The 27,880-nt window shown below is 44.9% G+C and overlaps 1 protein-coding gene across 4 annotated transcripts; it reads right to left on the reverse strand.

The window, feature by feature from the left end:
* Positions 1 to 27,880, reverse strand: RBSN (rabenosyn, RAB effector). Of its 4 annotated transcripts, none has more exons than XM_040491897.1 (12): positions 27,795 to 27,880; positions 24,615 to 24,920; positions 20,043 to 20,183; positions 17,124 to 17,224; positions 15,931 to 15,976; positions 15,657 to 15,818; positions 13,321 to 13,562; positions 11,173 to 11,243; positions 7,095 to 7,181; positions 6,120 to 6,222; positions 4,738 to 4,842; positions 1 to 4,063 (listed from the first exon to the last, which is right to left on the reverse strand). In XM_040491897.1, the coding sequence occupies exons 2-12, from the start codon at positions 24,760 to 24,762 to the stop codon at positions 2,918 to 2,920; spliced, it is 2,352 nt and encodes a 783-aa protein (XP_040347831.1). In that variant the 5' UTR covers positions 24,763 to 24,920; positions 27,795 to 27,880; the 3' UTR covers positions 1 to 2,917. The 4 variants fall into 4 exon arrangements, with proteins under 4 accessions (XP_040347831.1, XP_040347830.1, XP_040347829.1 ...); XM_040491896.1 differs by having other exon boundaries at positions 27,721 to 27,844; XM_040491895.1 differs by having other exon boundaries at positions 27,637 to 27,837.

The raw sequence follows: 27,880 nt of genomic DNA on the forward strand, positions 1-27,880 counted from the left end.
TAACATCTGTTATTTTATTTTTTAAAAAAAGATTCCAATACAAGGCCCCAGAGTAGTGCATGCAAACCAATGACCCTCAAGCTGTCACCATCAAATGACCCGTACAATCTGCTACCACATTCTGTGACCTGGCAAAGAGACCAGCTTCTCCCTTTGAGTACCATCATCTAATTATGCCAATGTCCAACCTACCACCTGGCTCATGATGACTCAGAAGTACACTTTAGTATCTGAACAGCAAAGACACATTGAGCTGCAAGTACTATTAGTAAATGTCCTTAGTGTATTAGACATGGAAAAATACAAACAAGGTGTGAAAACAAAGGCCAACTTCATGTGATATCTGAATCCCCAAAGTCTCTTCCATACATGATCTTTGTCTAAGGAGATCTGCCAACACCGCATCAAGAACTTGCTCACTTTTGGGGTGCCTGGCTGGCTTAGTCGGAGGAGCTTGGGACTCTTGATCTCGGGGTCATGAGTTCAAGCCCCATGTTGGATGTAGAGATTACTAAAAAGAATAATTAAGAAAAAAAAAAAAAGAACTTGCTCATCTTCTCATGAGATGGAGTGGTTTGCCTTGAAAGACTGCAGGAAGAGTAAAATATCCACATGAGGTAAGAACTTGAAGCTGTGGTTGCAACCCATAGGCCATCTTTACCCTGATGATAACTCATCTCTATAAAGCCAACTTTGTGCCTGTGTGAATTCTGGGAAACGTTAGGGATAGAGAATTCTAATTCCTGTCAGGTCTATGATTATATAGAATATAGCCATAGAAGAATTAAATGGAAGAATATACCCATGGAAGAATTCAATCACATCAGAAGGTTTTAGTTTGGTTTAGTATATTCAGTGTTTTGTTTTGTTTTGTTTTTAAGTTTAACTTTTTAAGTGTGTGGTTCTTAATGCTCTTAGTTACTTACAGATTGCTACCTGGGTTGACTTCAGGAAAAGGGTATGTTCAGTAAACTAGTCTGAATTGAAATCACCAGCTAATTATGAGATATATTTTCATAAGAAAAGTAATTATGACGGAAAGCAGCATTTAGCTTCTGGAACTACCTGCTTTTTGGTGCAGAGAGTATCCTCCTCTTCAATCAGAGAGCAATGACAGACTGAGCAGCAGGGAGCATGCCAACCATCTGTGAAACCCTCCATGATAACGGCGGGAAGGGCATGAGAAGGAAGAAAGGTGCCTGTACCAGGCAACATCTTACAGACCTGGTTGCCAACTTCCCAACCCCCACCACAATCAGCAAGGCTGGTAACTGGCTGATATTAGCAATCCACTCATATTCCTTTGTTTGCAAACAGAACAGTGTCCTCCACACACCCTCCACCCACTTCCCATTCCCACACCCCTATACAGGATCTTTTCACTCAGCCCAAAAATCCAACAGATGCTAAAGAAATGCGACTAGTGTCAACACAAATACAGATCAGCTTTAAACCACAATGTTTTTCAAACATTCTCAAGACCAGCAGGGGTCTTCCCAGAAGGTAACAAAAGGAATCTCAGCTCTCACACCTGTAACCAGTGAGAGTATGACCCAGAGTTAGTTAAGAGATATAAAGTGACTAGTGGTCAGTTATTGTTTATTAATCAACAAGCCTAATTGCAGGAACTCTACCTAGAGCTGAGCACACTTGGGTATCATGATGTCAGACGTCAGGTAAGGATTACATTCCTGTAAACCAAAGCACCAGAGCTAAAGTAACAATTTCCCTTTTTGCCCTTACTTGATGAAGAATTCAAGTAGTGTGGTGCTACCAGAATGATCCTGGCTTGTGCCTCTTCAAACATTTCCACTTCTTAATACTAAACATTGGTAGGAAAATACCTCCCTGGTGCCCAGATCAGGACAGGATGACCCAAAAAGGAAGAAGGCTGATCAACTTGCCCTGAAAATTATTTTATCTTCTGACTCAAGGAAGTTTCCACTGTCCTGGCAATGTCCCACAAAAGCTTCCTGATTACAATCCTAAATTACAGACTGGGCCCTCTGAAAAAGCCCAGGCCAGAATAATTTCACCAAAGCTCTAGAGGGAGGTTTCTCTGGGACAATTATACCATCAGTTATTCAGTTCCAACAGAGTAACATTTGGGTAGACACTCTTCTCCCAAAGACTACTGCCTCCATCAACCAAAAAGTTAACCACTCCCATCTTCTGAACAGCCCACGGTCAGACCCAGTGATAGCCAGGACTGGAAGTTTAACTTCCTGAAACAGACAACCAAGGACTTAAATTGAATGGAAACACCCTGGTGAAACATCACCCCCTGCCACCTCCTCTTAAAAAGAGGTGCTGGGCTCTCCTGGGTCTAAACTATTGCCTTCATGCAGCACCTCTCCCCTTCTACTGCATGGGTTGGGATGTGCCCAGCAGGGCAGAGGAAGCCCCAGGTGAAAGAAGCCTAATAGGGACAGACTTCTGTCTGACCAAAGAAAGGTTTAAATGAATCCACCTTGTCTGTCTTGGCTGAACAAAGTGCCCTATTTAAGGCTTCCCTATAATACTGCATAAGGACCAAAGACTAGGCAGGAGCACATGGACTCACGAAGACTGCCCAGCAGAACTGCATTTAGTTATAGTCGGTAATGAAAATTTAAAATCCCTTCTAAAGGGAAAACCCAATTCAAAAAACAAGTAACAAAAAACCAACCCAGGAAATACAGCAAATGAATGCTTATTCTTCCTGTTCTGGTTCCCACTTTACTAATATTCACCTGTAGTGGAAAAACCTCCAAGTGCACAGCACGAAACAGCAGATTCCCTGCCCTAACCTGTGTGCACACCTTAGATGTTACCCTTCCCCCTTCCCTCTCGCCCGCTGAGCCCACCAGCCCTGCCCTGCTCCACAGGCTCCTGCCAGGCCCTGGGCCCAAAGATGCCCTGCCCACGGTCAGTGGGGTCAGTCAGTGCCCCCCTTCTGTTTAGCCAGGGTGCGCTTCAGCTCCCTCAGGTTCTCTGTCAGCAACTCCACCTCATCCAGGCGGCCACACTGCTTGGCATCAAAAATGTACGCCTTGATGTTATCAATCTGCTGGAGAAGGAGCTCCTCCTCTATGGGCTCCTCGCCCTCTGGCCCACTGTCACTGTCCATCTCAAAGGGGTTGGTACAGGTGGCTTCCTCAAACGGGTTGCCAGGAACAGGAGGGCTTGAGGGCCTCGGGCAGGGATACTCATCTTCCTCATCGAAGGGGTTGGGTGCTGGACTGTCTGGGTTAGTGAAGGGATTCCCTGCTACGGCCTCCTCCTCTTCTTCCTCAAAAGGATTGTATTCTTTGAGGACACAGGCTGAAGGGCCAGAGGCAGGCTCTGCAGCCGGAGGGCTGGTAGTGCCGTCTGCTGTGGGGCTGGAGGGGTCTTCCTCCTCGAAGGGGTTTAGAGAGGCCAGCTCACTCTGCTGTGACACGGTGCTCTGGGGGAGGGGTTCCTGGCCAAAGGCTGGGGGCCCAGACCACACTCTGAACGGCTCGAGAGCTGAGACGGGCGAAGGAGTCTTCTGAGCCGCACTGCTCTGAACTGGGGAAGAGCCTAGATCCAAAGCATAAGTAAGGTGGGTGCGAGGCTCCCTGTCAGGCTCCAGCTGGAAAGGCCGGATTTCTCGGAAGTCCAGGGACCGAGTCCGTGTGTGTAGGGATGCGGCCTGGAACTGCTCCCGCTCTCGTTCCCACTCCCGCTCACGCAGCATCTGCAGCTGTTCACGCTGCAGGTCCTCCTCCTCGGCCTGCCTCCGGGACAGCTCGATGGCCTTCTCTGTCTGCTGCTGGTCGTACTCGTCCTGCAGCTGCTGCAGATTCTCCTGCAGCGTGCGCACCTCGTCGGCCCGCCCAGCGGCCCTGGCCTGCCTGATGAATGATGTGATGTTGTGGATCTGCTGAAGGAGGGGGTCTGAGTCTTCGCTCTGCCCCTGACCTCCAGACAGCGGGAGCCAGCCCTCAGCCTTTCTCAGGGGGGCAGGCCCCCCTCGAAGGGACGCCACCTCCCCATTAGCCGTACGAGGCGCCAGGTCACTCCGCCGTTCCTTAAGCCTTCGCTGGGATTCCAGGGCAGCCTGGGGAGACACCAAAGCCGAAGGAAAGAAACACAGTCACCAGGCTGACAGCAGCCATACCATCAGCTGCCCCTACGGTCCCACCGCCCCTGTGCTGATGAGACTCCAACTGCCCACCTCAGGACTCAGGGATCCAACTGCTAAGTCAGATCATGCTTTGTGTGCTTTAGGGGAGAGGAGGCACATGGCCTGGCTTTCAAAAATAAATTCATAAATAATAGTAAGTTAAGGGATAAGATTTTCTCTATCTTAGATTATTCACTGGCCACATGCTGGTCTTAAACCTGTGAGGTCTAGTATCACTCGTCTACACTAGAATCTCACCCAATATTAAATGCACACATTATTCTGTTTAATGTTGCATCTTCCAAAGCGTTCTACAAGGAGCTCCCTGAGCTCTGGGTCCCCTGAGATCTGTGCTACAGGGAGAACTGGCAGCCTCCATGGTATTCTGGATGGGAGAAAATCAGCAGAATCTCTGAAGAAATATAGGACTGACCTGGGGAGAAAAACAACTATTCTGGTATCTACAGAGGAGAGGCCAGAAAAGAACAGAAGAGAGATGCAAACGGGAGAGCACGAGAAGTTGCGGTTTACCACGACCTCACAGAGGACCCCTTGGGAGCCTGGGGCAGCCTCTGTGCCCAAGAGGCTGCCAGCAGCATTTCACTTGCCTGTCTCTCCAGGATCCTCTTCCTCTCCATTTCCTGCTTCCTTTTCTTTTTCAGTTCCTCAAACTGTTCTCTGGTTGGCAGTGACATCAAACCAAGCAACTTTTCCTGTAGGAGGCCACAGACAATTTTATGTTTTAATCTTTTTAGGAAGAACATCAGCCTAATGAAGTCTGTTTGTAAGCCTCCATCTGAGCCCCATACACGCCCGCTATCCCTTCCCTGCTCTATGTTTCTCCACAGCACTTCTCACTATCTTCTAAGCTATATATTTTAGTTACTTCTGGTCTATCCCCATCTAGAAAGTAAATTTTACAAGAACAGGAGTGTCTTTTTTCATGGCAGGACACCCAGCACCTAGAACACTGCCTGGTACACAGTAGGCACTCACCGCATGACTGCTGAATACACCACTAATCAAAAGGACAAGGGGCCTGGGCGCCTGGGTGGCTCAGTCAGTTAGATGTCCAACTTCGGCTCAGGTCAGGATCTTGTGGTTTGTGAGTTTCAGCCCTGTGTCGGGCTCTGCGCTGACAGCTCCGAGCCTGGAGCCTGCTTTGGATTCTGTGTCTCCCTCTCTCTCTCTCTGCCCCTCCCCTCCTCACGCTCTGTCTCTGTCTTTCAAAAATAAATAAACGTTAAAAAAAAAAAAAAAAAAAGGACAAAGGGCCCACTTCTCTGCAATACGGTGTTGGAAAACTAAGCCAACAGGGCTCTAGTAGATCACCCTATCATGTAGCCCCAGAGGTGGTTCACTGTGGCTCTCCCAAGAGGTGTGCTGAGGCAGAAACAACTCTGCTCTAACCTCCCAGGGTGAGTCAGTCTGTGAACAATCAGCTGTCTCCTCCCAAGCAATGGCCCAGGAAGAGTCCCTTAGGAGCTCATCCTGAGGAAGAAATGGCATGTATAAGTATGTCTGTCAGGCAGTATTCATACAAGCAAAACACGGGAATCTATCAGATACCCGGTGAAAGGAGAGTGAGTAAAGGATGGTGCATGCAAAGTCATATTCTGTAGCCATTCAAGTGACAGCTATTTAAACAAAGACTATGTAAAAAGTGTTTATGATACAAAATTCAGTGTTAAAAAGAGAAAACATAAATTTGCAAATATGTACTAATCGTAAGTGTTTATACAACAAATACAAATGAAAAAAAAGGAAAATATGCCAGAATGATGTGTCATGGTCCTGGGGACATAGAATTAAGAAGTTTCTACCCTTCTTTGTAGTCCAGATTTTTCTCTAAGTGTGACATGACTGTATTTATAATTTTAAAAAGTAAGTGTACAAATAGGAAATAAGCCTTTGGCACGGTCTGCCTTCTGAGAGGCAGAAAAGCAGGGAAGGCAAGTGAGACGTTCCTATCACCCCAAGATGGCTTTACCTGCACAAAAAGCGTAGCTGAGTATCTGATCATCCTCTGCAGCCGCAAAGTGTTTGGATGTGGTGGAGGGTCCTGGTTCAAGCCCAAGGTTAAGATCTTCTTACTGAAATGGAACAAACATATCAATGTAACAAGCATTTCTAGCCCCAGAAACAAGGGAGCAATCTCTGAGTTGCCAGGCTTTCATGCCAGAACCATCCGTGGAGGAAACAGGTTAAAGACTTCACGAAGTGTCCTTTAAGGCAAAGCCCGTTTCTTACCCTGTGGTTGTACCGAAGGCCCCCAACACAGCACAGGGTAAACAACCAACACTCACCCATTAAGGGACTGGCCACACATGTAGGGCCAACTTCATGAGGGAGTAGCCAGGGCCTGGTTTAATATTCTGCTGTCACAGTCTTAAACTTCCTAATAATCCCTACTGTGGACTTGCATTGTCATTTTGCACTAGGTCCACAAATTACATAGCCAGTCCTGCACAGACAGATGGACAAGGCTGCCCCATCTCAGTTCTCCCTCTAAATCATTATACTTTCTACACTTCAAAGGGCTGATTTAACCCCAACAGCAAGTCCATGGTTAAAAAGCAACTGTTGACCAGCAGAAAGAATCTGGCTTCCTATCCTGGCTCCACCACTTTGCCAGCTGTGGTGCATTTTCTCACGTACAAAATGAGCATATTAATCCTTACCACACCGGGTAACTTTGGTCCAATAAATGAGATGTGGATACAACCAATGGTTGGCACAAAGATGGTGTCAATAATCAGTTCCTATTTCTTTAATAATAAGGAACATTAGAAGCCTTAACCAAGTTACTGAGACGTGTTGAGAGCCACAGCTGGTGCCTACCCTCAGCTGGCTCCTCACACATACTCCCCAGGACTCCGGGTGAGCTCAGGCCTGCCAGCCACCCACCCCCCTCATTGAAACCGTATCTCCTCCACTCAAGGCAGCGAGTCAAACATCACCTTACCTTAAAGCATCTATGAGCTCATACACTTTCTGCACTTCTATTCGAAGGTCACCGGCATGTTCCAGACTGTAGGTGGTCTCCCCAGCACTAAGAAGAAATCACAGAAATGTTTAATCCAAGTTTCATCACGCTTACTGGAGAGCATTGTGTAAAAGGGCTCTAAAGATTTAAGGCCTTACAAAGGTAGACACAGCTAATTCTCTCCAAGCGGTATTATCTCAGACTTCTGTATATAATGCAGGGCTCATTCCTCTTCTAAATATAAGTGCTAATCACGTGGAAGCTGCTTTCTGTTCTTTTAGTCTGCAGATACCACAGGAACAGATTTGTGCCTAGGCCTCTAAGGACTAGCTCTTACACTCGTCACCAAAATAAATGCAAATGAATCTACTTCAGCCTACTTTCCCTAAACAATTTCATTATACCTAGTAAGATACATGAAGTAGTTTACTAAATAAGTTGGCTACACCACATCAGAGGAAAAAGCACCTGGCTTTTCTCACTCAGACTACGCAGGGAGACCGTTCAACACCTAGTGATACCCAGCACAGCATTAGATCAATTGCCCCATGCCTCTGGGTCTCATGAACAATTGTTCCCTACATGAGAAAAGCACTTTGACTCCAAATTAAGAAGGGAGGAGTACCCAGGGTGGAGCAGGCGACTTCAGAGAAGGCCAGAGGTGGCTTAATTCCACTTAACTCCAAGGAACAATAGCAGTCATCATGTGATCTTAGAACTGTTCATTTACAAGTCTGTCACCCCCATCAGGCCCAAAATCCAAGTGCAATAATGATGGCTTTTCGTTTTTATATCCTCAGGAACTAGGACATGGCCAAGCTTCATCCATGTCCACTGAAAACAGAAACACTTCAGAAGACCTTGCAGCTATTAATGCAGCCTCAGCAATGGCCATTCAACCCCCCTTTCTGAGGCAGCAGCAATTTAAGTGAAATGAACAGAAAGGACTGAGGCGCTGACCTAGTTTATCATCTACGAGAAAGTGTGAGCTGGAAAAATCTTGGTGTGTGCTGTAACTAGAGGATCCAATAAGGTGGTTTCATCATCTCAAACTGCATAGTTTGCAAAAAGAACATCAGACCAGAATTGAGGATGCATCCACTTTGTCTTGGTATCTCCAAGTCATGTGGAAAATAACAAGGTTGGCCCAAATCTGAAAGCACTCCCAAGGTTTCAGTCACATCAACCAACATGTTTCCCACAGAACACCTATCACGTCTGGAGTTATCTTGTTCATGACTTTTTCACTTGGTTATGGCCTGTGCTCCCAAGATAATGAAGCTCTATAACAGTGGACACGGTCTTCACTGTTCATTGCTACAGTCCCAACACCTAAAATAGCACTTGGCACGTAGGTAGTGTTCAATAAATATCCATCGAATGAATGAGGGAGTAAAATTCACCTAAAGCCCTTTAGAACCAATCTTTGGAGAAGGACTAAGAGTTAGACATCTGGAAACACGTTGAGCAATGGCAGTTCCCCAGCTGGATGGGGAGGCCCATTAACCCACAAGCGTGTCTGAGGCACAAAGCAAGAAAAACAACAGACTCGGGGACAGGAGCCCCATGGGTAACAACATCATGAGACAAAGTTTAGTGCCAGCTCAGACCGCCAGGAACACAGCTCTCCCTGCTGGGATCCAGGAAGAAGATAATCCTGTCAGGATTTCAAACCAATGGGCACAGGAGGGAGGAAGGTGTTCATTCCAGTAAGTTCCAGGGAGGAAGAGAGCAGGAGACAGGTGCTCCAAGCCAACGAGTCTCCATTTAGGGGAGCTATATACCAGAATGACTTGAGCTGCTTCTCCCAACCTACTCACAGGAAGGATATATGCTCCACTGATCGAAATTGCTCAGTGAACTGCAGGTAGAAACGAAAATGTGTCCTTTCCTGCTGTTCTTCATTCTTGGAATGAAAAGAGGAAGAATGGGGTACAGAAGGTGCAAATAGAAGAGAAGGCGCAGTGGAGGCTGAGAGGGCTGGAGAAACAAGGGTTTCCTCCCCTGACACTGTCTTCTGCCAGAGGCTACAGACATCCAGGTGCTAGGACTGGGGGGAATGGAGGTGGTCTGCAATGGTTTCTTTCTTTTGTGTTTCCCTCCCACCTCTCTTTTCCTTCCCTGTGGGCTGGCAAACACTGGGGGAGGGAACAGGGACTGGAAGAAGAGCCCTGAAGCAACAGCAGAGGCAGGGAGACATGCAAGGGAAAGGATATTTTTTGCCACAAACCAACTGGGTTTAGCCATTCGTATTTTGTAAGTCAGACATTTACAGACTCATAAGTCAAGAAATTCCTTAAGGACCTTGTAAATGAAAAGGTTAATTTTCTTTTCATGTGAGACCCACACGATAGACTTAGAACGTAGTCACTGACGTCATGAAGGAAAAGCCAAGCTTTGCTTGTGGGGACACTATAACATATTGCCACAGTAAGTGGGTAAATAAAAACAAAGGCAGATAATTCTCAAAGCGAAAGCACTGGATGCCATAATTTTCTTCCCTGCAGATTGGGGAAAGACTGTGGGGATCCGATTCTAATGGTAGCACTTCAAACTCCAGCTCACATATCACTAACCTACAGAAGAGGCAATGCTCCTAAGAAAATGTCAGCATATTTCTTCTGTAAAGGGCCAGATAATAAACATTTTTAGCTTTGCCAGATAGTATCTGTCACAACTGTTCAACTCTGCTGCTGTAGTTTGTAGTTATAATCAAACAAATGGGCATGGCTACGTGGCAATAAAATTTTACTTATAAAAACAAGTGGCAATAACAAGCGTTGGCAAGAATATGGAGAAACTGAAACCTCATACACTGCTGGTAGAAATATAAAGTGGCGCAATCATTTTAAGAAAACAGTCTGGCAGTTCCTCAAAAAGTTTAAAACCTAGAGTTACCATATGACCCAGCAACCCCACACCTACATATATACCCAAAAGAAATAAAATTGTATGTCCACAAAAAGACTTATATTTATACATGAATATTCACTGAAGCATTACTCATCACAGCCAGAGTGGAAAAACCCAAATGCTCATCAACGGACTAATGGATAAACAAAATGCAGTTTATCCATACAAACGCATTCACACAAAAGGGATGGAACACTAACATGTGCTACCACAGGAGTGAACCTTGCAAACATTACACTATGTGAAAGAAGCCAGACATGAAAGATCATATATATTTATGATTCCGTTTATATGAAATGTCCAAAATAGGCAAATCCATAAACAGAAAGCAGACTAGTGCCTGCCAGGGAGAGGAGAAATGAGCAGTGACTACTAATGGGTATGGGGTTTCTTGGACTGATGAAAATGATTTAGAATTAAGACAGTGATGATGGTTGTACAATATATTAAAGACCACTGAATTGTACACATTAAAAGGGTGAATTTTTTGGTGTCTGAATTATATCTTAATTTTAAAAAAAAAGAAAGAGATGACAGGTTGGATTTGGCCCATTAGCTAAAATGTGCCAATCCCTGCTCTAAAGGAAATGCTTGCTCTAAGTCCTGACACCTCAATGCCACCCTGAAGTAGCATCTAGCTAGGCAGGTGCATGAGGAATACTGTCCTTGCTCACCTCCAGATGCCATACTCGGCAGTGGGACCTATGAACCTGCTCAATCAGAATGACTGGGGTCACGGGGCGCCTGGGTGGCTCAGTCGGTTGAGTGTCCGACTTCAGCTCAGGTCAAGATCTCACAGCTTGTGAGTTCGAGCCCCGCGTCAGGCTCTGTGCTGACAGCTCAGAGCCTGGAGCCTGCTTTGGATTCTGTGTCTCCCTCTCTCTCTGCCCCCAACCCACTCGCATTCTGTCTCTGTCTCTGTCAAAAATAAATAAACATTAAAAAAAAAATTAAAAAGAAAAATGACTGGAGTCACTTGAACATGGCTACATGGGACTATACAGATATGACAAAGATTCTCCACAGTTGCTCACAGAAGAAAAGCACAGCCAGAGTTAAGATTTTCATTTTCAGCTACCGAGGGGCTGCCCTAAAGGCAAGAAAACAGTCATCACTGAATTAGAAAAACAGAGGAATAGCTTACTTTAATGATGCTGCCATCCTGATGTATTCAGGAGCTTTTTGGTCAACTTTCTCCATGCAAAGTCGTAATTTCTAAGAACAAAAAAGAAGTGAGTGGTGCTTTCAAGGTACAGAAAAGTTACACTGTTATCAATAGAGAGGCATTTAAAATCTATAGTTTTCAGGGCACCTGGCTGGCTCAGTCAGTAAGAGTAAGAGCATGCAACTCCTATTCTCAGGGTTGTGAGTTCAAGCCCCATACTGGCTATGGCGCGTACTTAAAAAAATTTTTTTTAATTAAAAAAAAAATAATACGTACAGTTTTATAATATAGAAATATGCAGAGAGTGCTTTTTGTTTGTTTTTACTGTTATCAATTTCCTGATTTACAGACCTCCTTTAGAAGCAGTAAATCTTGCAGGAAGGAAAGTGACAACAAAACTTTTTACCGGATGTTTTTGCAGGGAGCAAGGCCTTCCAGGACACAAGCCAATGAGTTTACCAAGGCAGACGAAAGGAACTGGTTGCTACATTCTTCCTCTGCCAGGTGATGAAAGATACTAGCAAAAGGCATTGCCAGGGCTCACTTCAAAGATGAAGGAAGGAAAAGCACAGTGGCTATTTACAAAAATGAGTTATCAGGTCACGAACTCCATACACAGAATGGATAATGGCTACATCTGCAGCTCAGCACAGGGTTTCATTAACACCATTTCTAGTAGAAGTCTAAGTATTTTCATGGTGACTCCAGAAACACAGCCATTATGACCTGCAGAACTGCTAACAGTGACCATTCAGTGATCATCAGACAATATATAGACAGTCCCCGACTTACAACGGTTATTGGACTTTATGATTTCTCAACTCTACAATGGTGTGAGGCATTGATAGGCATTCAGCAGAAACTGTACTTGGGACTTTGAATTTAGATCACTTCCCGGGCTAGTGGCATGCAGTCTGACGCTCCCTCCGCGAAGCTGGGCAGCAGGCAGCAGCTACAGGTCAGCCATGCGATCACGCGGGTCAACACCCAATACCCTTACAAGCATTGTTATTCACTTCCAGGTACAGTATTCAACAGTTATAGGACACACTCAACATTTCATTATCAGATAGGTCTCTGTTAGAGGATTTTGCCCAACCGGAGGCTAATATAAGTGTTCCCAGCACGGTTAAGGCCAGGCCAAACTATGATGTTCAGTAGGTGAGATGTATTAAATGCATTTTTGACTTAGGATATTTTCAACTTTGGTTGGGTTTATCAGGATGTAACCCCATTGTAAGTCGAGAAGACCTATACACTCTTTCTCTGCTCAGGGTTGTGCATGAGCTGCTTCTGCTGCCCAGGCTGATCTCCTCCCCATCTCCTATCACCTCCCTGCGAAACCTTCACTTGGCAATTTCTCCTTGGCCTGCAGGTCCCCCTGGCCACTGGGAGGCTGAGGCAGTCTCACCCCCAGGCTGACACTAAATCCCATTTTTCATTACACTACGTTCCTCTCAAAGTGAGCATCTACCAATGGTGTTTTGGGACTGCTGGTGGTAACGACAGCTGAGGCAACTGAATGGACTTAATAGGGGAAGCTCTATCTCGCAGTTCATGGGTTTGAGCCCCACATTGGGCTCTGTGCTGACAGCTCAGAGCCTGAAGCCTGCTTCGGATTCTGTGTCTCTCCCTCTCTTTGTCCCTCTCCCACTCAGTCTCTCTCTCAAAAATAAACATAAAAAAATTTTTTTTAAAGGGGAAGCTCTATGCTCATGGGCAGTCACTCAAACTCATAAAGCCTGAAGCTTCCAAGTGAGTTTCCCAGGACTCCTCTGGCCCACTGTTTACCACCTGCTCCAGCTTCTGCCCTCACCCCCAAATCCTGCCCACACCCCACGGCAACCATCCTTCTTCCTTTTGCCCCTGGGCCACCAAAGTCTCCAACTTCCTGCTTTCAAGTAGGCAAGGAAGGGAGACGGAATGAGGTTGTTGCAACACACCCCCAATGACTCTGTGAATTACCCAGGGCCCTAGCTAGGAAATCACACTATAGCCCTTTGGCAGAGACTAAAAGTGATTCAGAGGAACAACTTCCCAAAGCATCTCCAAAATGTGCAGGCGTGTACATAATTAACAGCCAAATCTGCATCTTGCATCAGACCAGGACCACACACAGTGAGTCACCTCATACAGCTTTACAATGTCGGGGGTGTGCTCCTTCTCATCAATCTGCTGCTCTCTCTTCAGTAGCGTGTCCTTGCAGTGTGTACAGCAGCGGATCCGGTCGTCATCCTTTTCATCCAGGACAGAGCTTACACTGCTCACGCTGCTGATACTGCCCCGGCGGGAGCCATGGACACTGTTGGGTGACTGGCTGGGGCTGGTGTGGGTGCTCAGGGAATCCTTGCTGGCACTGGTAAGCTTATCTGTAAAGCACAACACAGGACAGGCAGCAGTGAGCCCGCAGACTCCAATCACCCTAGTGCTCACAACAGAGGGGAGTGCCACAGGTGCTGATACAGGCTGTGTCTATTGGCAAGAAGCACCAGACCTCTGCCGTCCTGGGATCAGGCTCTGCGGTGGCAGAGACTCTCACTGCCAGCCAGGAAAGCGCCACACAGTCTAGGAAGGTCTCTTTGAGGCTCTGAGGCCCATTCCTAACCTGACCCTAACTGCCCTCCTCCATTTGCTCTGCCTCCAACCAATCCAATCCCTAGACTGTCCTGACAGACTTCCCCGCTTCCAAACATCTGACTCCTACCCTTTCCAAAGCTCAGCTCGAATGGCACATCCTTCAGGAAGCCCTATATTCCTTGAGACAAAGGAAGCCCTATATTCCTTGAGACAAAAAAAAAAAAAAAAAAAAATCTGCCCTTCCTATCAGTTCCTACCATATCATCCCTCTTAGAGCACTCTCCACTTTTGTCCCAGTATGACAGTGCTATGTATACCCAGGGCTGTTCTATGAATCTGTGACTCTATGATGGTAGGAATTGCCCTTTCATACTTGTAACCTGATATATGCAACAGGGCTACCCCATAGCAGCTGCCCAGTAAATGCTGATTAATTAGCTCAAGACAAGAAAGGTGAATAGTGTCCCAAAAACATAGCTTATGAAGTCTCAGGTGAGACACAAAGTCAGTCTCAGCGAGAAAGGGAAGGTATCAAGGTAATGTGTGCCTGCTGACTGTGAGAACTGGACAGAGGAAACATCTGCTTCTGCCCCATGTTGCCCAGATGCTCTGTAGCCAACAGCACATGCAGAGTTAGCAGAACTCTCCAGGGTTGCAAAACCACACTAAATGTCCCAGAACTGGCCCAAAGCCCAGGATATCATCTTTAACAACTTTTAACTAGCTGAGACTCAGAGTTCTGATCCTCTGGTTCAAGCAAACCTTGTAGCCACCGTCCCCATAATTCTCAAATGTGTCTTCTACACTCCCCCAACTATTCTACTTGCTCATCTACTAACCTTCCCCAGGGCCTTTCCACAGCTTTGCTCCTGCTCTTCACTCTACCCAGGTTCCCTCCTGCTCTCTTTGCAATCCTGATTATCTTAAAGGCTCTTCTCGAACATCACCTCCCAAACCTGAACATCCATGCTCTTGATCTCCCCAGCACTCATTGTCTCTCATATTATGACGTTACAGTCTGTTCTATATGACAGTGAACGGTTTGTGACTTTAACCTCAAAGGGAAGGACAGCCTGGTACTCATATTTTAAGACCTTCTCTTACAAGCTCCACTTCCAAGCAGGGCTGACCACAATTGGGTCAGCTCTCTTGAGTGTCTGACACAATGTCTCTCATAGTACTTACCTCTTTATAAAGCAATTATTTGTTTGTAAGTCTGTATCCTCTCCTAGATGCTAGACCCTTTGGGAGAATGGATGATGTCTTAAAGACCAGAGGTAGGCAAACATGACCTGCAAACCAAGACCAGCCTGCTTTTGTATGGCCCTTGAGCTAAGTATGGTTTTTAAAAGGCTGTTTAAAAAAACACAAAGAGGGGCACCTGGGTGGCTCAGTCAGTTAAGCCTCCAACTTCGGCTCAGGTCATGATCTCACAGTTTGTGAGTTCCAACCCCACATCGGGCTCTGCGCTGGCAGCTCAAGAGCCTGGAGCCTGCTTCAGATTCTGTGTCTCCCTCTCTCTCTGCTCCTCCCCCACTCATGCTCTCTCTCTCTCTCTCTCCTTCAAAAATAAATAAAAACATTAAAAATTTAAAAAAAAAGAAAAATGTCACAGAGACCGCCTGTAGCACACAAAGCTTAAAACATTTACCATCTGATTTTTTACAGAAAAAGTCTGCCAGCCCTTGTTATCCACCATTGTATCCCTGGGCCCTGGCAGTGCCTAGCCTATAGCAGGCTTCATGGAATCAGTAAGTGAATGGATGAAGATCCCATAGAACATTAACTCAGACAAAAATGTTCAAAAAATCACTAAGTGGTGATCAGCAAACAAGGTAGTCACAAGAGGAGATCAGGGTCCAGGGCACCGCCTCCACGTTACCTACTTGCAAAAGGGAGACTGATGAGTTCCATACACTTCTTGCACATAATAGACCCGCAGAGCCGGCAGTGGTGGCGGCGGTTACGGATGCTGAACTTATTCCCACAGTCTGGACAGAAAGGAACATCCTGGTCGTTGACCCAAGGCACCACTGACTTTTCTATTGCTTTGGGAAGAACAAAACAAAAATCAAACAGAAAAACAAGCCATTTTTAAAAAAGAGGTGTGATCAGGAAGAAAGATAAACAGAATGAATGTGAGCAAAATTCTGGAGTTACCTCGTATCTTAGCAGACTCGGTATTCGTTCTGTCGAATGCAGTGAGCTGACAAAGAGAAAACAGTGCAAATAGAGTTAAACAGGTGATGTACACACTTTCCACAGGCAAAAGGCATCAAGCAGGAATTTGCACATCTTCATTTCTCAAGTCTCATTTGTCATCACCAACCCCACAAAGCCACAAAAGCAATTTTGCATGAGACAGAGTATTAGCTTTGCATCTGGAAGGCAGCTCCCTTTCCGTGACCTGATTCCAATCTCTTTATTGTCAGCTCCCCATTTAAGCAATAAGCAGGGGTAGGCCAAGATGTGGTGGGTGTGGCTATTGAAAGCAATGGAGAATTCCTGATTCTCCACAGTCCTCCTGGACAATGAAACTGGCCACATATTTCTGTCCTACAGGTGCTACCATGCCCACGACACAATCCAGGTCATACACAGCAAGCATTTCTAGGGTCAGAGTAGAACAGAATAGAATGACTGTGGTATTAGGGTGTCTCGATGGCTCAGTTGGTTAAGTGTCTGACTCTTGATCTTGGCTCAGGACATGATCTCACAGTTCCTAAGTTCGAGCCCCACATCGGGGCTCCATGCTGAAAGTGTTGAGCCTGCTTGGGATTCTCTCTCTCTCCCAATCTTGCTGCTCCTCCCTGATCACGCACTCTCTTTCTCTCTCAAAATAAATAGATAAACATTAAAAAAAAAAAGATGACTGCGGTATTGAAGATGCACTCTGGTACTACAGGACAAGAAGGCTCAGTTAAGAAGTTCCCACACTAACACTGGCCCTGGCTGAGTAGTCCTCACAAACGTTGTCACCAGTTTCTCAGTTTGCTATCAAGTATCACACACCATGCCCCATTGCGTGTTTGTACTTGGGACACCCAAAAGAGGAAATAATTTGAAGGCAGAAAGGTTTTCCAACAGCCAAGTAGGCTTCAGAGAAAGGAAAAGGAAAGCCTGGCTATGTGGCAAGTCTGTCAACTGGGGCCGTCTCCTTCAATAAAACCAGCCCAAGCTAGACCTGCCCAAGCAGGTCCTCTGCACCTCTCTAGGTGAGCTCTAGATGGGGCGTTTCTCTGCCAGCATCAGATAGATACAACATACATGGTACACACTGTAGAAATAGAATTCTTTTCTCCCAGAAAAGTTACACTTGCAGAAAAAAAAGGTTTGAAAACAACAAAATTTACCTTCTCTAACCTGATTATTAATTTATTGACTTCAACAACATAGTGGTCAATTCTGGCAGCTCGGTGTTTTTTGAAGTCGGAAAGATGGCTTCTCACAGCACCTAGAAGGAGAGGAGATGGGGAGACAAATGACCTGTCATTCCTATGAAAGAGCCCCTCTCCCTTGCTACTTACCCTCAATGACTTTTACACGCAAGTAGAAATTCTAGTTTAGAGTCTTACTAAAAATTCAAAGACAAACAAATGGAAACAAATTTGCTAAAATGTTAATTAACCATGGTTACCTTGGAGGCCACAGAGTACAATACCAGAGACCTCGGAGTACAGTGGATAAGAGCCTGAACCGGAGCCAGCCTGTGCTCAAGTTTCAATTCTGCCACACATCGTGCGACCTTAGACAAGTTCCTTAACATCTCTGTAACTTGGGAGCATTCATCTATAAAATGGGGATAAGAATAGTACTCGCTCCACAGAGTTATTAGGAGGATTAAAAAGTTAAAATTTATAAAGCCCTTAGAGCGCTGTCTGGCACATGAATTTTTGTTCAGTAAAAAGGACACTAACATTATGGGCAATTTTTAAAAATCTCTCATACTTTTATGTACTTTCCAAAGTTGGTACACTATGGTTTTTCATCAGAATCAAAACAGTCTTTCTCAAAATAGTCCCCAAAATGTAAATGCTAACAGATGCCACAGGAGGAGCCAGTTAAACTGATACCTTGCTCAGTCCAGCAGCAAAGACCCAGGATGAACATTCTCACACAAATGGAATCAAGTAGCTTGTTGTCTCAGCAGATCTGAAATATTCGTCCAAAACACCAACCCTTCCCCTTGCACCTGGCCCCACCCCCCCAGCACGCAGTCCCCCTCCTCTTCTCAACCATGGCCGGTTCATTTATACCTTGGACCCTACCTGGAGCTTCTCACATGCTACCCTCTGCATCATCTTCGTTCTTTTCTCCCCTACCATACTCTCTAACATCTAGTTAAATTTAATTTCAAATTCCTAGGGATGACCTAAATATGAACTTCTAAAATCTGCCATTCTCTTGACCTTCCACAATTTTGACTTCGTCGGTTGTTGAAAACAGGCAAATTAATCAGAAAATTGTTCTGATAATTTAACACTGGTAATCATAAAACAGGCTATTGAAAAGCTAATAAGAATCCACAAATTTTCCTACATACTTTCATATTAACTCATATGTATAATTACTATTTTTTAAAAATGAAGTATAATTAACATATGCTATATTAGTTTTAGGTGTACAACATGTTGATTTGAAATTTTTAATTTTATTTTTTTATGTAAGTATAATTAACAGTGTTACGTTGTATACTATTATTTTTAAAGCCATTTTCTCCTGCCATGATGAAAATGTTTTTTTTTTTTTTTTTTTAATTTTTTTTTTTTCAACGTTTATTTTCGGGACAGAGAGAGACAGAGCATGAACGGGGGAGGGGCAGAGAGAGAGGGAGACACAGAATCAGAAACAGGCTCCAGGCTCCGAGCCATCAGCCCAGAGCCTGACGCGGGGCTCAAACTCACGGACCGCGAGATCGTGACCTGGCTGAAGTCGGACGCTTAACCGACTGCGCCACCCAGGCGCCCCCATGATGAAAATGTTTCCATTCTCCACTTTGGCAGCCACTAGCCACAGGTGCAGATTGGACACTTGAAAAGTGGCTAATGTATGATTGAGGAAATGACTTTTTTTTTAAGTTTATTTATTTTGAGAGCGAGAAAGAAAGAGAGGCAACGATTGAGGGAAAGGCAGAGAGAGGGAAGAGAGAATCCCAAGCAGGTTCCGCACTGTCACAGAGCCCAACTCAGAGCTCAGTTCTATAACCGTGAGATCATGACCTGAACTGAAATCAAGAGTTGGACAATTAACCAACTGAGCCACCCAGCCGTCCCTAAGGAAGTGATTTTAAATTTTACTTGATTTTAATTTATTTAAATCTAAATAGCCACATGTAGTTAGTGGCTATCCTATTGGACAGTGCAGTTCTAAGATTTTTCTCATCCAAAAAGAAGCATTCCATAGTGGCCCTATAAGAAGAAAACCGTAGATGACCCTGGATAAATATCAGTTCCCTTCATACAGCCTATTTCCTCATCTGTAAATGGGAATGAGCATCACTACCCTTTACAGCTCACAAAGCTTTTGTGAAAGGTGCTGAAGATAATAAATATGAAAGTTAATAGAGCCTCATGAGTAAATCATTATTTATCTATTGCATGGACATAAAATGTTATATTAAATTTGTTATCATTCAACAGTTAAAGGACATGTAAGATTAGCTAGTTCAACATCACGTGGCAGTTTTGGTAACAGCTCTATTATTCATGGACATACAATTCACCATTTAAAGCACACAAATTCCATGGTTTTTAGTATATTCAGAGTTGTACAACCAACCATCACCGAAATAAAGTGTAGAACATTTTCATCACCTCAAAAGATGATTATTTTAAAAGTCAGTAGGTGGTATGATAATTATGTGTTTCGAAAATTAAGTTGCACAAATCAGTGAGTGCCTCTTGCTAGACAGGTAATCTACTACGTGAGAGGAGACAGCCAAGTCAATGCCGGAGCTGATGTCAAACACCTGGATTCCTATCTCATTTCTGTAGCTGCTTAGCTGTTTGACTCTGGGAAGGTCCCCATCAAGTGCAGTGGGGATTAAATGAGTCCACGTGTAAAGCATTTAATGCAGTGCCTAACACAAAGCAGGTGCTGGGCTCATTCTGGTCCATTTTCGCCCCCCACTGGGACATAAGGACCGTGAGAAGTTTAGACAATTCTGGTTTACTGATGCCTCTCGTTTACTGATGCCTCCTCAACTCTTAAAACATCACCTAGGACATAAAGATGCTCAAACATTTGCTGAATGAAGGAACAGAATTTCTTACCAAGTTCCTGGGGTTCCCACATGTAAGGGTCAACCCCTCCATAGCTGAAAGACTCATAGCCCTGTGTCCCCGATTCTGCTCGGTCATCTCCTTCTCGTTTCAACAGCCTGTTCTTGGCTTTCTTAGCCTTCTGGACAAGACCTGGAAAAATCAAACAAACACCATAAATGAGTCGACAAAGAACATCTAGCACAAAGTCAAGGGAAATCTCAAACACAAAAAGTGATGAAATGACTTTACTTCATTTGAAAATTTTTGGATCCCAAATAAACTGCAATGATAAACCCCCAGAGGCATCCATTCACTAGTCAGTATTAGCAGTAAGTTGGTTTATGTAGCCAGTATGTAGCTACATTACTAGTTGTTGCCAAATTTAAGAGCCCAATTAAATAAAAGTATTAAAGTCAAATTCGATGAGGGGACCAAGGCAATGGAAATTTTTTTTTCTAGATCTTTATTGGGGAGGTGGTTACATGGGTATATACATTTTTCAAATCTTACTGCATTGCACACTTAAAAACTTATTTGTAAAGTATATTTCAATTAAAACAAAGTTTTTAAAGTTAAATTCTACAGTATTAATTTTTTTACTCTATGGACTCATGAGGAAACACTTCTTATTTACTTCCAGGATGGAAGTAAACCAACACCTGGGCTGGTGCTCCCCATAATGCTTATCTGTACATAGAGTTCTTCTTCCCCCACTCACTTAATGAATGCATGTGTGCTGACACTGACAAAAAGCTTCAAGAAACAGATATAACACCTACAACATAAGCAAAGGGAACCAGACTTGGTAACAAGAGAAAAGGAATGTTTCCTGGATTGATTCCTTGCATGTACCAGGCACAAAGTGCTTTCAAATACATTAGGCCAATTCATGCTCACAACATTATGAGGCAGGTGGTATCCCTACTTATAAATGAGGATGTGACATCAAAGAGGGGGAAACTTGCTGCACCCAAGATCACAGAGCTTATAAGGCAGCAGTGCTGGAAGTGGAAACCCCATCTGTCTGAAATGAGAACCCCAGCTCTCCCCAGTCAGCACAACTCAAAAACTATGCCTCCACAGAACAGGGGTTCTGCCCCTGTGCTAAGAGGACCTGCTGTTGAAGGAGAACAGTCAACTGGTGGGAAAAAAGAATTCTTGATCCTAAGTTGCTCTCATTAATGTTCTTAAGTCTTGGATGACTATCCCTTACTGCCACTAGAATCTAGTAGAAAATACCAGGTTTGGGGCGCCTGGGTGGCGCAGTCGGTTAAGCGTCCGACTTCAGCCAGGTCACGATCTCGCGGCCCGTGGGTTCGAGCCCCGCATCAGGCTCTGGGCTGATGGCTCAGAGCCTGGAGCCTGTTTCCGATTCTGTGTCTCCCTCTCTCTCTGCCCCTCCCCCGTTCATGCTCTGTCTCTCTCTGTCCCAAAAATAAATAAACGTTGAAAAAAAAAATTTTTTTTTTAAAAAGAAAATACCAGGTTTAACACAAAATGTAATTTCTTTTACATTTAATAGATCACTACTTCATGGAATTCCCTGACTTCTGAACTGCTGTTACCTGAACAACATTAAAAACTACCAAAGCTTGGGGTGCCTGGGTGGCTCAGTCGGTTAGGCGGCCGACTTCGGCTCAGGTCATGATCTCGCGGTCCGTGAGTTCAAGCCCCGTGTTGGGCTCTGTGCTGACAGCTCAGAGCCCGGAGCCTGTTTCAGATTCTGTGTCTCCCTCTCTCTGACCCTCCCCCGTTCATGCTCTGTCTCTCCCTGTCTCAAAAATAAATAAACGTTAAAAAAAAAAAACTAAAACTACCAAAGCTTTTCAAAACTCTAGGGAAATGCAGATATGGAGGGGCTGGCAGGCAGAGGGAGAAAGTGTTAAGCTTATATATATATATGTCTTTGTTAGGCAGTCAAGCTAATAAGCAAATTCCCTGATTATCGGTCACTCTGAGATGGCTTTCTCCACCTGGAAAAATAAGGTCCACCAGATGATATTCTTAACAATAGGGGAGAGAAAACAGAAAACGGTAAACAAAGGGTTAGCAGACAGGAAATTGGAGTTAGCAGACACAAATTCACTTCTGCAAACAAAACTAAGCTGTGTCCAGTTAAACAGGCAAGTCCATGTAATTTAACCACTTTAGGATAGAAGAGGATAGAAGAACGCACTGGCCACCTTCCCAGGTATAGCCCTTCAAGAGGAGGCCAATTAAGAACAATCCCATATATCTTTAAAAGCACAAAGCAGGGGCGCCTGGGTGGCGCAGTCGGTTAAGCGTCCGACTTCAGCCAGGTCACGATCTTGCGGTCTGTGAGTTCGAGCCCCGCGTCGGGCTCTGGGCTGATGGCTCAGAGCCTGGAGCCTGTTTCCGATTCTGTGCCTCCCTTTCTCTCTGCCCCTCCCCCGTTCATGCTCTGTCTCTCTCTGTCCCAAAAATAAATAAAAACGTTGGAAAAAAAAAAATAAAAGCACAAAGCAGAGGAAAAAAAACTACTAAAAAAAAAAAACACAAAGCAAAAGCCACAGGTAATTTTCAATTACCTTTTCTTATACTTACTGTACATGTGCTAAACTGAAGCTGAAGCAGGGCTGGGGCCCAAACTCAATGACCACTTAATGACAAGTTTATATTTTCTTTCTTAAACCACCTCCAAAACCTGGTATCAAGGTTTGCTCTTTTGGCTTTAATATTTCACTTGACAAAACCAGCAATGTCATAAAATGTCTAAGAACCAAAAGACCAAATGCTTTTCAAAGGACTTCTCAAAAATCTTTGATGTCAATCTTTAAAACTTTACTTTCCTGGTTCCAAAACACAGAAAACTCCCACAGAAGCAAGATATCCTTCCTGACTGAAGAAATGCTCATTAGTACCAAAGAAATGCTTAACTCAATTTCTTAGCTCTTCTGAGGTAGAGATAGGGGGAAAACAAAGAAAAACACAAGAGAATTCTTTCAAGTTTCTTTCACAACTCATAAAATCTCTATTACTCTTTAAGTGGATTCTCACACCTATTATTCCCTACGTAACCTTAAATGTTTTTCCTCTAATAAATGGGTTACCACAGGAAAATGAAGACATTGTCTAACTTCTGAACCCACCAGCATCAAAGTCTTAGTGACATCACGGTATATGACAGCTGACACTCAGACTAGATGCTCATTAAAGGTCACAGAGGTGCTCCAGCTGTCCAAGGAAACTTAGATGAGCAGTTTTTGTTTGCATTCTAGCTGCAGGGCAAGCTGTGATTGGAACACAGGGTCTGGTATCATCAGTGATGCCAAATGGAAAGAGCAGCACTAGACTCAGAGGTGACAGAAGACCTGGGGTCAAAGTCTACCTCTATAAATTCCTGTGTGACCTTGGATAAGTTGCTCAACATCTCTGAGCCTCACTTTTTCTCTGTAGAATGAAACCAACCACCATCTTGCAGAGTTGCTGGAAGAATCAAATGAAATAACGATGTTTATAAAGGAACTCTGAAAATGACAAAATACAAAACTTTTTTTTTTTTTTTGCTAACAGTTATGGCTCTGCTCCAGCCTCTACAGACACCTCATTTATCACAGCCCTCAGGATTATGAAAATGTTTGACTTTGTCATGTGGTTAGAAAGAGGTAATAAATGATAAAGCTTTCAACAATTTTTTCTGAAAAGTGAGACATGGAGAGGGACTATTTCATTACAGGGTGCATGTGACTTGCATATGTGGAGGCCAAAGTCCATTTAGAAATATATGATCATCCCCTTCTCTCCCACCCAACACAGAATTGTGAATACACATCCAGGCCTTTGTAATCTCACTGCCTTCAGAAATGCTGCCAGCTAGGAGAAGCAGATTAGCTGAATCACTAGGAAAGTAAGTTCCAGAATACTGGCATCATATTTAGGAGTCAGAATCTCAATTCCAGAAATGAACACTATGCATGGTTAAAATTGCTTTGAAAAAATCTTTTCTGTGACTCTCTACAACCTGAGGCCTGAGAAGCTCAAAAACCAAGTTTAACTTTTTAAGTTGTTTCTCCTTGCTTTTCAACTCTGACCTTCCTTTTCCTGGGCTGCAGAGGACAAGGTATAGTTGAAGGAGGAAGGATGGCAGGAAGGCTTGAATTTGTAACAGGGTAATGGATATATAATGGGCCTCCACTTTCAGAGCTAAGGAAAGAAATTCCACTCCATATTCCTCACAGGCTGGCAATTAGATAATTCAAACAGTCTAGCGAGACAGCAGAGAGCACAGTGATTACATTTATTAGGTTCAAAGCCACGCCCTGCCTCACGGTGTGACTTCAGGCAAGTCACCTAATTTCTCTGTGACTTAGTACCCTCAACAGTAAAATGGGGTCTCACAGTCCGATAGGTATCATGAGGATTAAATGAGGTGAATTCATGGGGAAGACTCTGAACAATGCCTGGCACATGGTAAGCATTAGATATATGTTCACTACTATTATTATTAATTTACTATTGTTTATCACCTTCTGGTGGGATCATGGAAGCTAATGAAAACCATCCCATGAGTTAAAGCTCCCAAGGACAGAACAGGATAGGCAAAAAACTCACGCCTCTTACTTTTAATTTGCCCTTTGACATCACGGTCTTCCCCAGAGTGCTCTTCCTCATAATGTGACTGAAGCTGACAGAAAGACTGCAGGTCCTTCAGGCACAAAGGGCAAAGGAAGCCCTCCCTGACTTCCCCAGGGTCATCCAGAGAAGCCATAGCAGTGTCCCTCTCAACCCCTCATGCCAAGAGTCAGCTTGATTCCTCCACAAGGGACCAGTGCTCTCACAGCATTAGCTTAACCAAGCGGCACACAGGTGACGGGAAAGTGGTATCATGGCTCTGGATGAGGTTTCCTCTCTGGAGTAGGAGAAGCTCTGAAACAGGAAAGAAGGGACAGAAAAGAGGCAAATTAGCAGCAACTGAAAATTTTCTTTGTTCTTTTCAACGCTCAACAAGATTATTTAATGTTTGCTCACTGCAAGTTTCAGAACACAAACTGCCTTCTCAAACCCTTACACTGAAATACAAAACCTTCAAAGATTTGAGAACATCACTGGACAATGGCAACTCGCTGAAGTAGGAAGCACAGATTCCTGAAGATAAGAAAATTCAACTTCAAAAGCAAACACAAAACCCAGGCAGTTCTCTAACATGCACTTCAACTGGTCCAACTCCATAATTTGTATGCCACTTCAGCCACTGAGGAAATGTCTGAAGTACTTACCAACACACAGAAATTTGTTTTTAAGTCTATTTATTTTGAGAAAGAGAGAGCACAACTGGGGGAAGGGCAGAGGAGAGACAGGATCCCAAGCAGGCTCTGTGCCATCAGCACAGAGCCCGACACGGCTGAAACTCACCAACAGTGAGATCATGACCTGTGCCGAGATCAAGAGTCGGTGGCTTTACTGACTACCCCACCCAGGCGCCCCCACACACAGAAATTTTTGACTCTTTACCTTGGTCATTTACTCAACCACATATACTAAGCTCTTACACTTACATCACAAATGCAAAGAGTGGGGCGCCTGGGTGGTTCAGTCATTTAAGCATCTGACTTCAGCTCAGGTCATGATCTCACGGTTTGTGGGTTCGAGCCCCGAACAGAGCTCTGTGCTGACAGCTCAGAGCCTGGAGCCTGCTTTGGATTCTTTGCCCTCCTCTCTCTCTCTGCCCCTCCCCCACTCACACTCTGTCTCTCTCTCAAAAATAAACATTAAAAAAAATTTTTAATAAATAAAAATGTTTCAAAATGCAAGGACAAAAAGAGATAGTGTTTGCCCTAAAAAACAAAAGCAAAGCTAAAACCACACCAAACAAAAATCCCAACCTTAGTCTAAGGAGGAGCATTAAAAATCCAGTGGTAAGGGGTGCCTGGGTGGCTCAGTTGGTTAGGCAGCGGACTTCAGCTCGGGTCATGATCTCGCGATCTGTGAGTTTGAGCCCCGTGTCGGGCTCTGTGCTGACAACCCAGGGCCTGGAGCCCGCTTCGGATTCTGTGTCTCCTCTCTCTGCTCCTCCCCTGTTTGTGCTATCTCTCTCTCTCTCTGTCTCTCAAAAATAAATAAATGTTAAAAAAAAAAATTTTTTTTAATCCAGTGGTAAAAAGAAAAATCTATTTTGTGTTTTATATTTGTACTTTTTCGACAGTGAACATAGTGGGTTTTATAAGTCAATAAATGACAGCTGAAAAGCCAGCCTAATGTTCTCACTGCTTCAAAAATAAAAGGATTTAGTGCTTAAGACATCCAGGGCTTAATAGGTTACATTTTCACTTTTACTGGGCCATGCCAAAGTCACTTCCAATGTCACCTCAGAAAAACACCCAGCCTTGGGAGAATCCAGATAAAACCATTCCACAAAAGCAGAGAAATTTCTCCCCAAGAACATGTGGTCACAAACCGCAGTAGAGAGTAAGAGGAAATGTATGACTCTCAGCTTCGGATAGGCCTGCTCAGAGGGCCTGTGAGGACGGAATGCCTGGTCCTCAAAGCCGAAGGGTAGCCATGACCCAGAAAATAAGCAAATGAAACACCGGGCCCCTGGTTTTTTCCCTCTAAGAAACCCCATGACCATATACACCCAGATCTCGGCCCCTTTTCCAGACGGTCACTGAAACAGCAGTTCCAGTTTCCTCCCCAGCAAGTGGTTATCGGATGCGGGGACTCTAAAAGCTCCTTTCCTTCCCAGGCACTCACCCTAACAACCACAAATCAAACACACACACCCTTCACATCTCAACCCAACCTTGCTTCCTCAAGGAAATGCCTCTCACTTGAGGCATTCTCCCGTGGGACAGCGCTCGTATCAACTTATAATCACGAGTACATAAAATAACTAAGTACAGAAGGCTCTAAGCTCTGTAAGGGCAGAGACTACGCGCTTTTCCCACCACCTTACCCCAGGGTCTAGCACATTCCCTGGCACCTACCACGAAGAAACGCACGAAAGCTTCATTTGTGAATGAATGAATGCATGCCTGACCGAACTCTAAAATCGCATAACCAAACACACACCACAACCAAATAAATCTACAAACCACGAATGCAGACCCCACAACCATAACATGTGCAAGCCCCTCTCAACCCACACCACGTAAAAAACAAAAATTATACTTACATATCCTGAAATTATACGCCCAGCATGAATGCTACACGGTTACATGCCGCAGAGACTACACATCCCACAGTCGCACTCCTCACGGCCTCGACCGCGCACAACACCCTCCACACAATTCAACACGATTATGCACAGGTCGCATAACCACACACGACATGAAAGACTCGACCCCACAGAGCGGACATGACAACTTGACACGGCGCACAGACGCCACACCAAACGCTACAAACGACTCTACACAAACTCAGAACCCAAACGCCTCAACCTCACACAACCAGGGAACCAAACGCAAGCAATCGGGAGACCACCGCTCACGCACCCTCAGCCGTATAACCAAACACAACTGTGCACGCCCCCACGTAACCACACAATCACACAGAGCCCAATCGTCGCAAGCACGATGCAGGCGAAACTCACGGCCCGAAAGCCACATCTCCCACCAAGCACGTCACACCCACCACAACCGCATACCTCCCACACCCGCACGGCCCGCCCGTCTCTGTTCCTCAGGTGAGCCGAGCTTCCGCCACTCAGACCCTTCCCGGCCCTCTGTACCCGGCCGCGCTCCCCCTGGCACGCAGGCCCGTCGGCTCCTCCCGCCGGGGTTCTGGGCCTCTGCGGTCCCTCACCCAGCCGCGGCCGCCATCTCCATCGGTTGCTCGACGCTCGGCAGGCGCGCCTGCGCGGCACCGAAACCGGAAGGCAGCCTGACAAA

The sequence above is a fragment of the Herpailurus yagouaroundi genome, unplaced genomic scaffold (assembly GCF_014898765.1).
Source record: "Herpailurus yagouaroundi ecotype Mexico unplaced genomic scaffold, PumYag 183, whole genome shotgun sequence".
Taxonomy (NCBI): Eukaryota; Metazoa; Chordata; class Mammalia; order Carnivora; family Felidae; genus Herpailurus; species Herpailurus yagouaroundi.

Bases quoted from the DNA above. Each gene is read 5' to 3' on its own strand.
- RBSN (XM_040491897.1), bottom strand. From the start codon at position 24,762: ATGGCTTCTCTGGATGACCCTGGGGAAGTCAGGGAGGGCTTCCTTTGC. The intron at 11,244-13,320 runs GTGACTCACTGT...TTTTGTTCTTAG, and splicing joins ACATTGTAAAGCTGTATGAG to AAATTACGACTTTGCATGGA. The intron at 7,182-11,172 runs GTAAGCTATTCC...ATTTCTTCTTAG, and splicing joins AGGATGGCAGCATCATTAAA to TGCTGGGGAGACCACCTACA.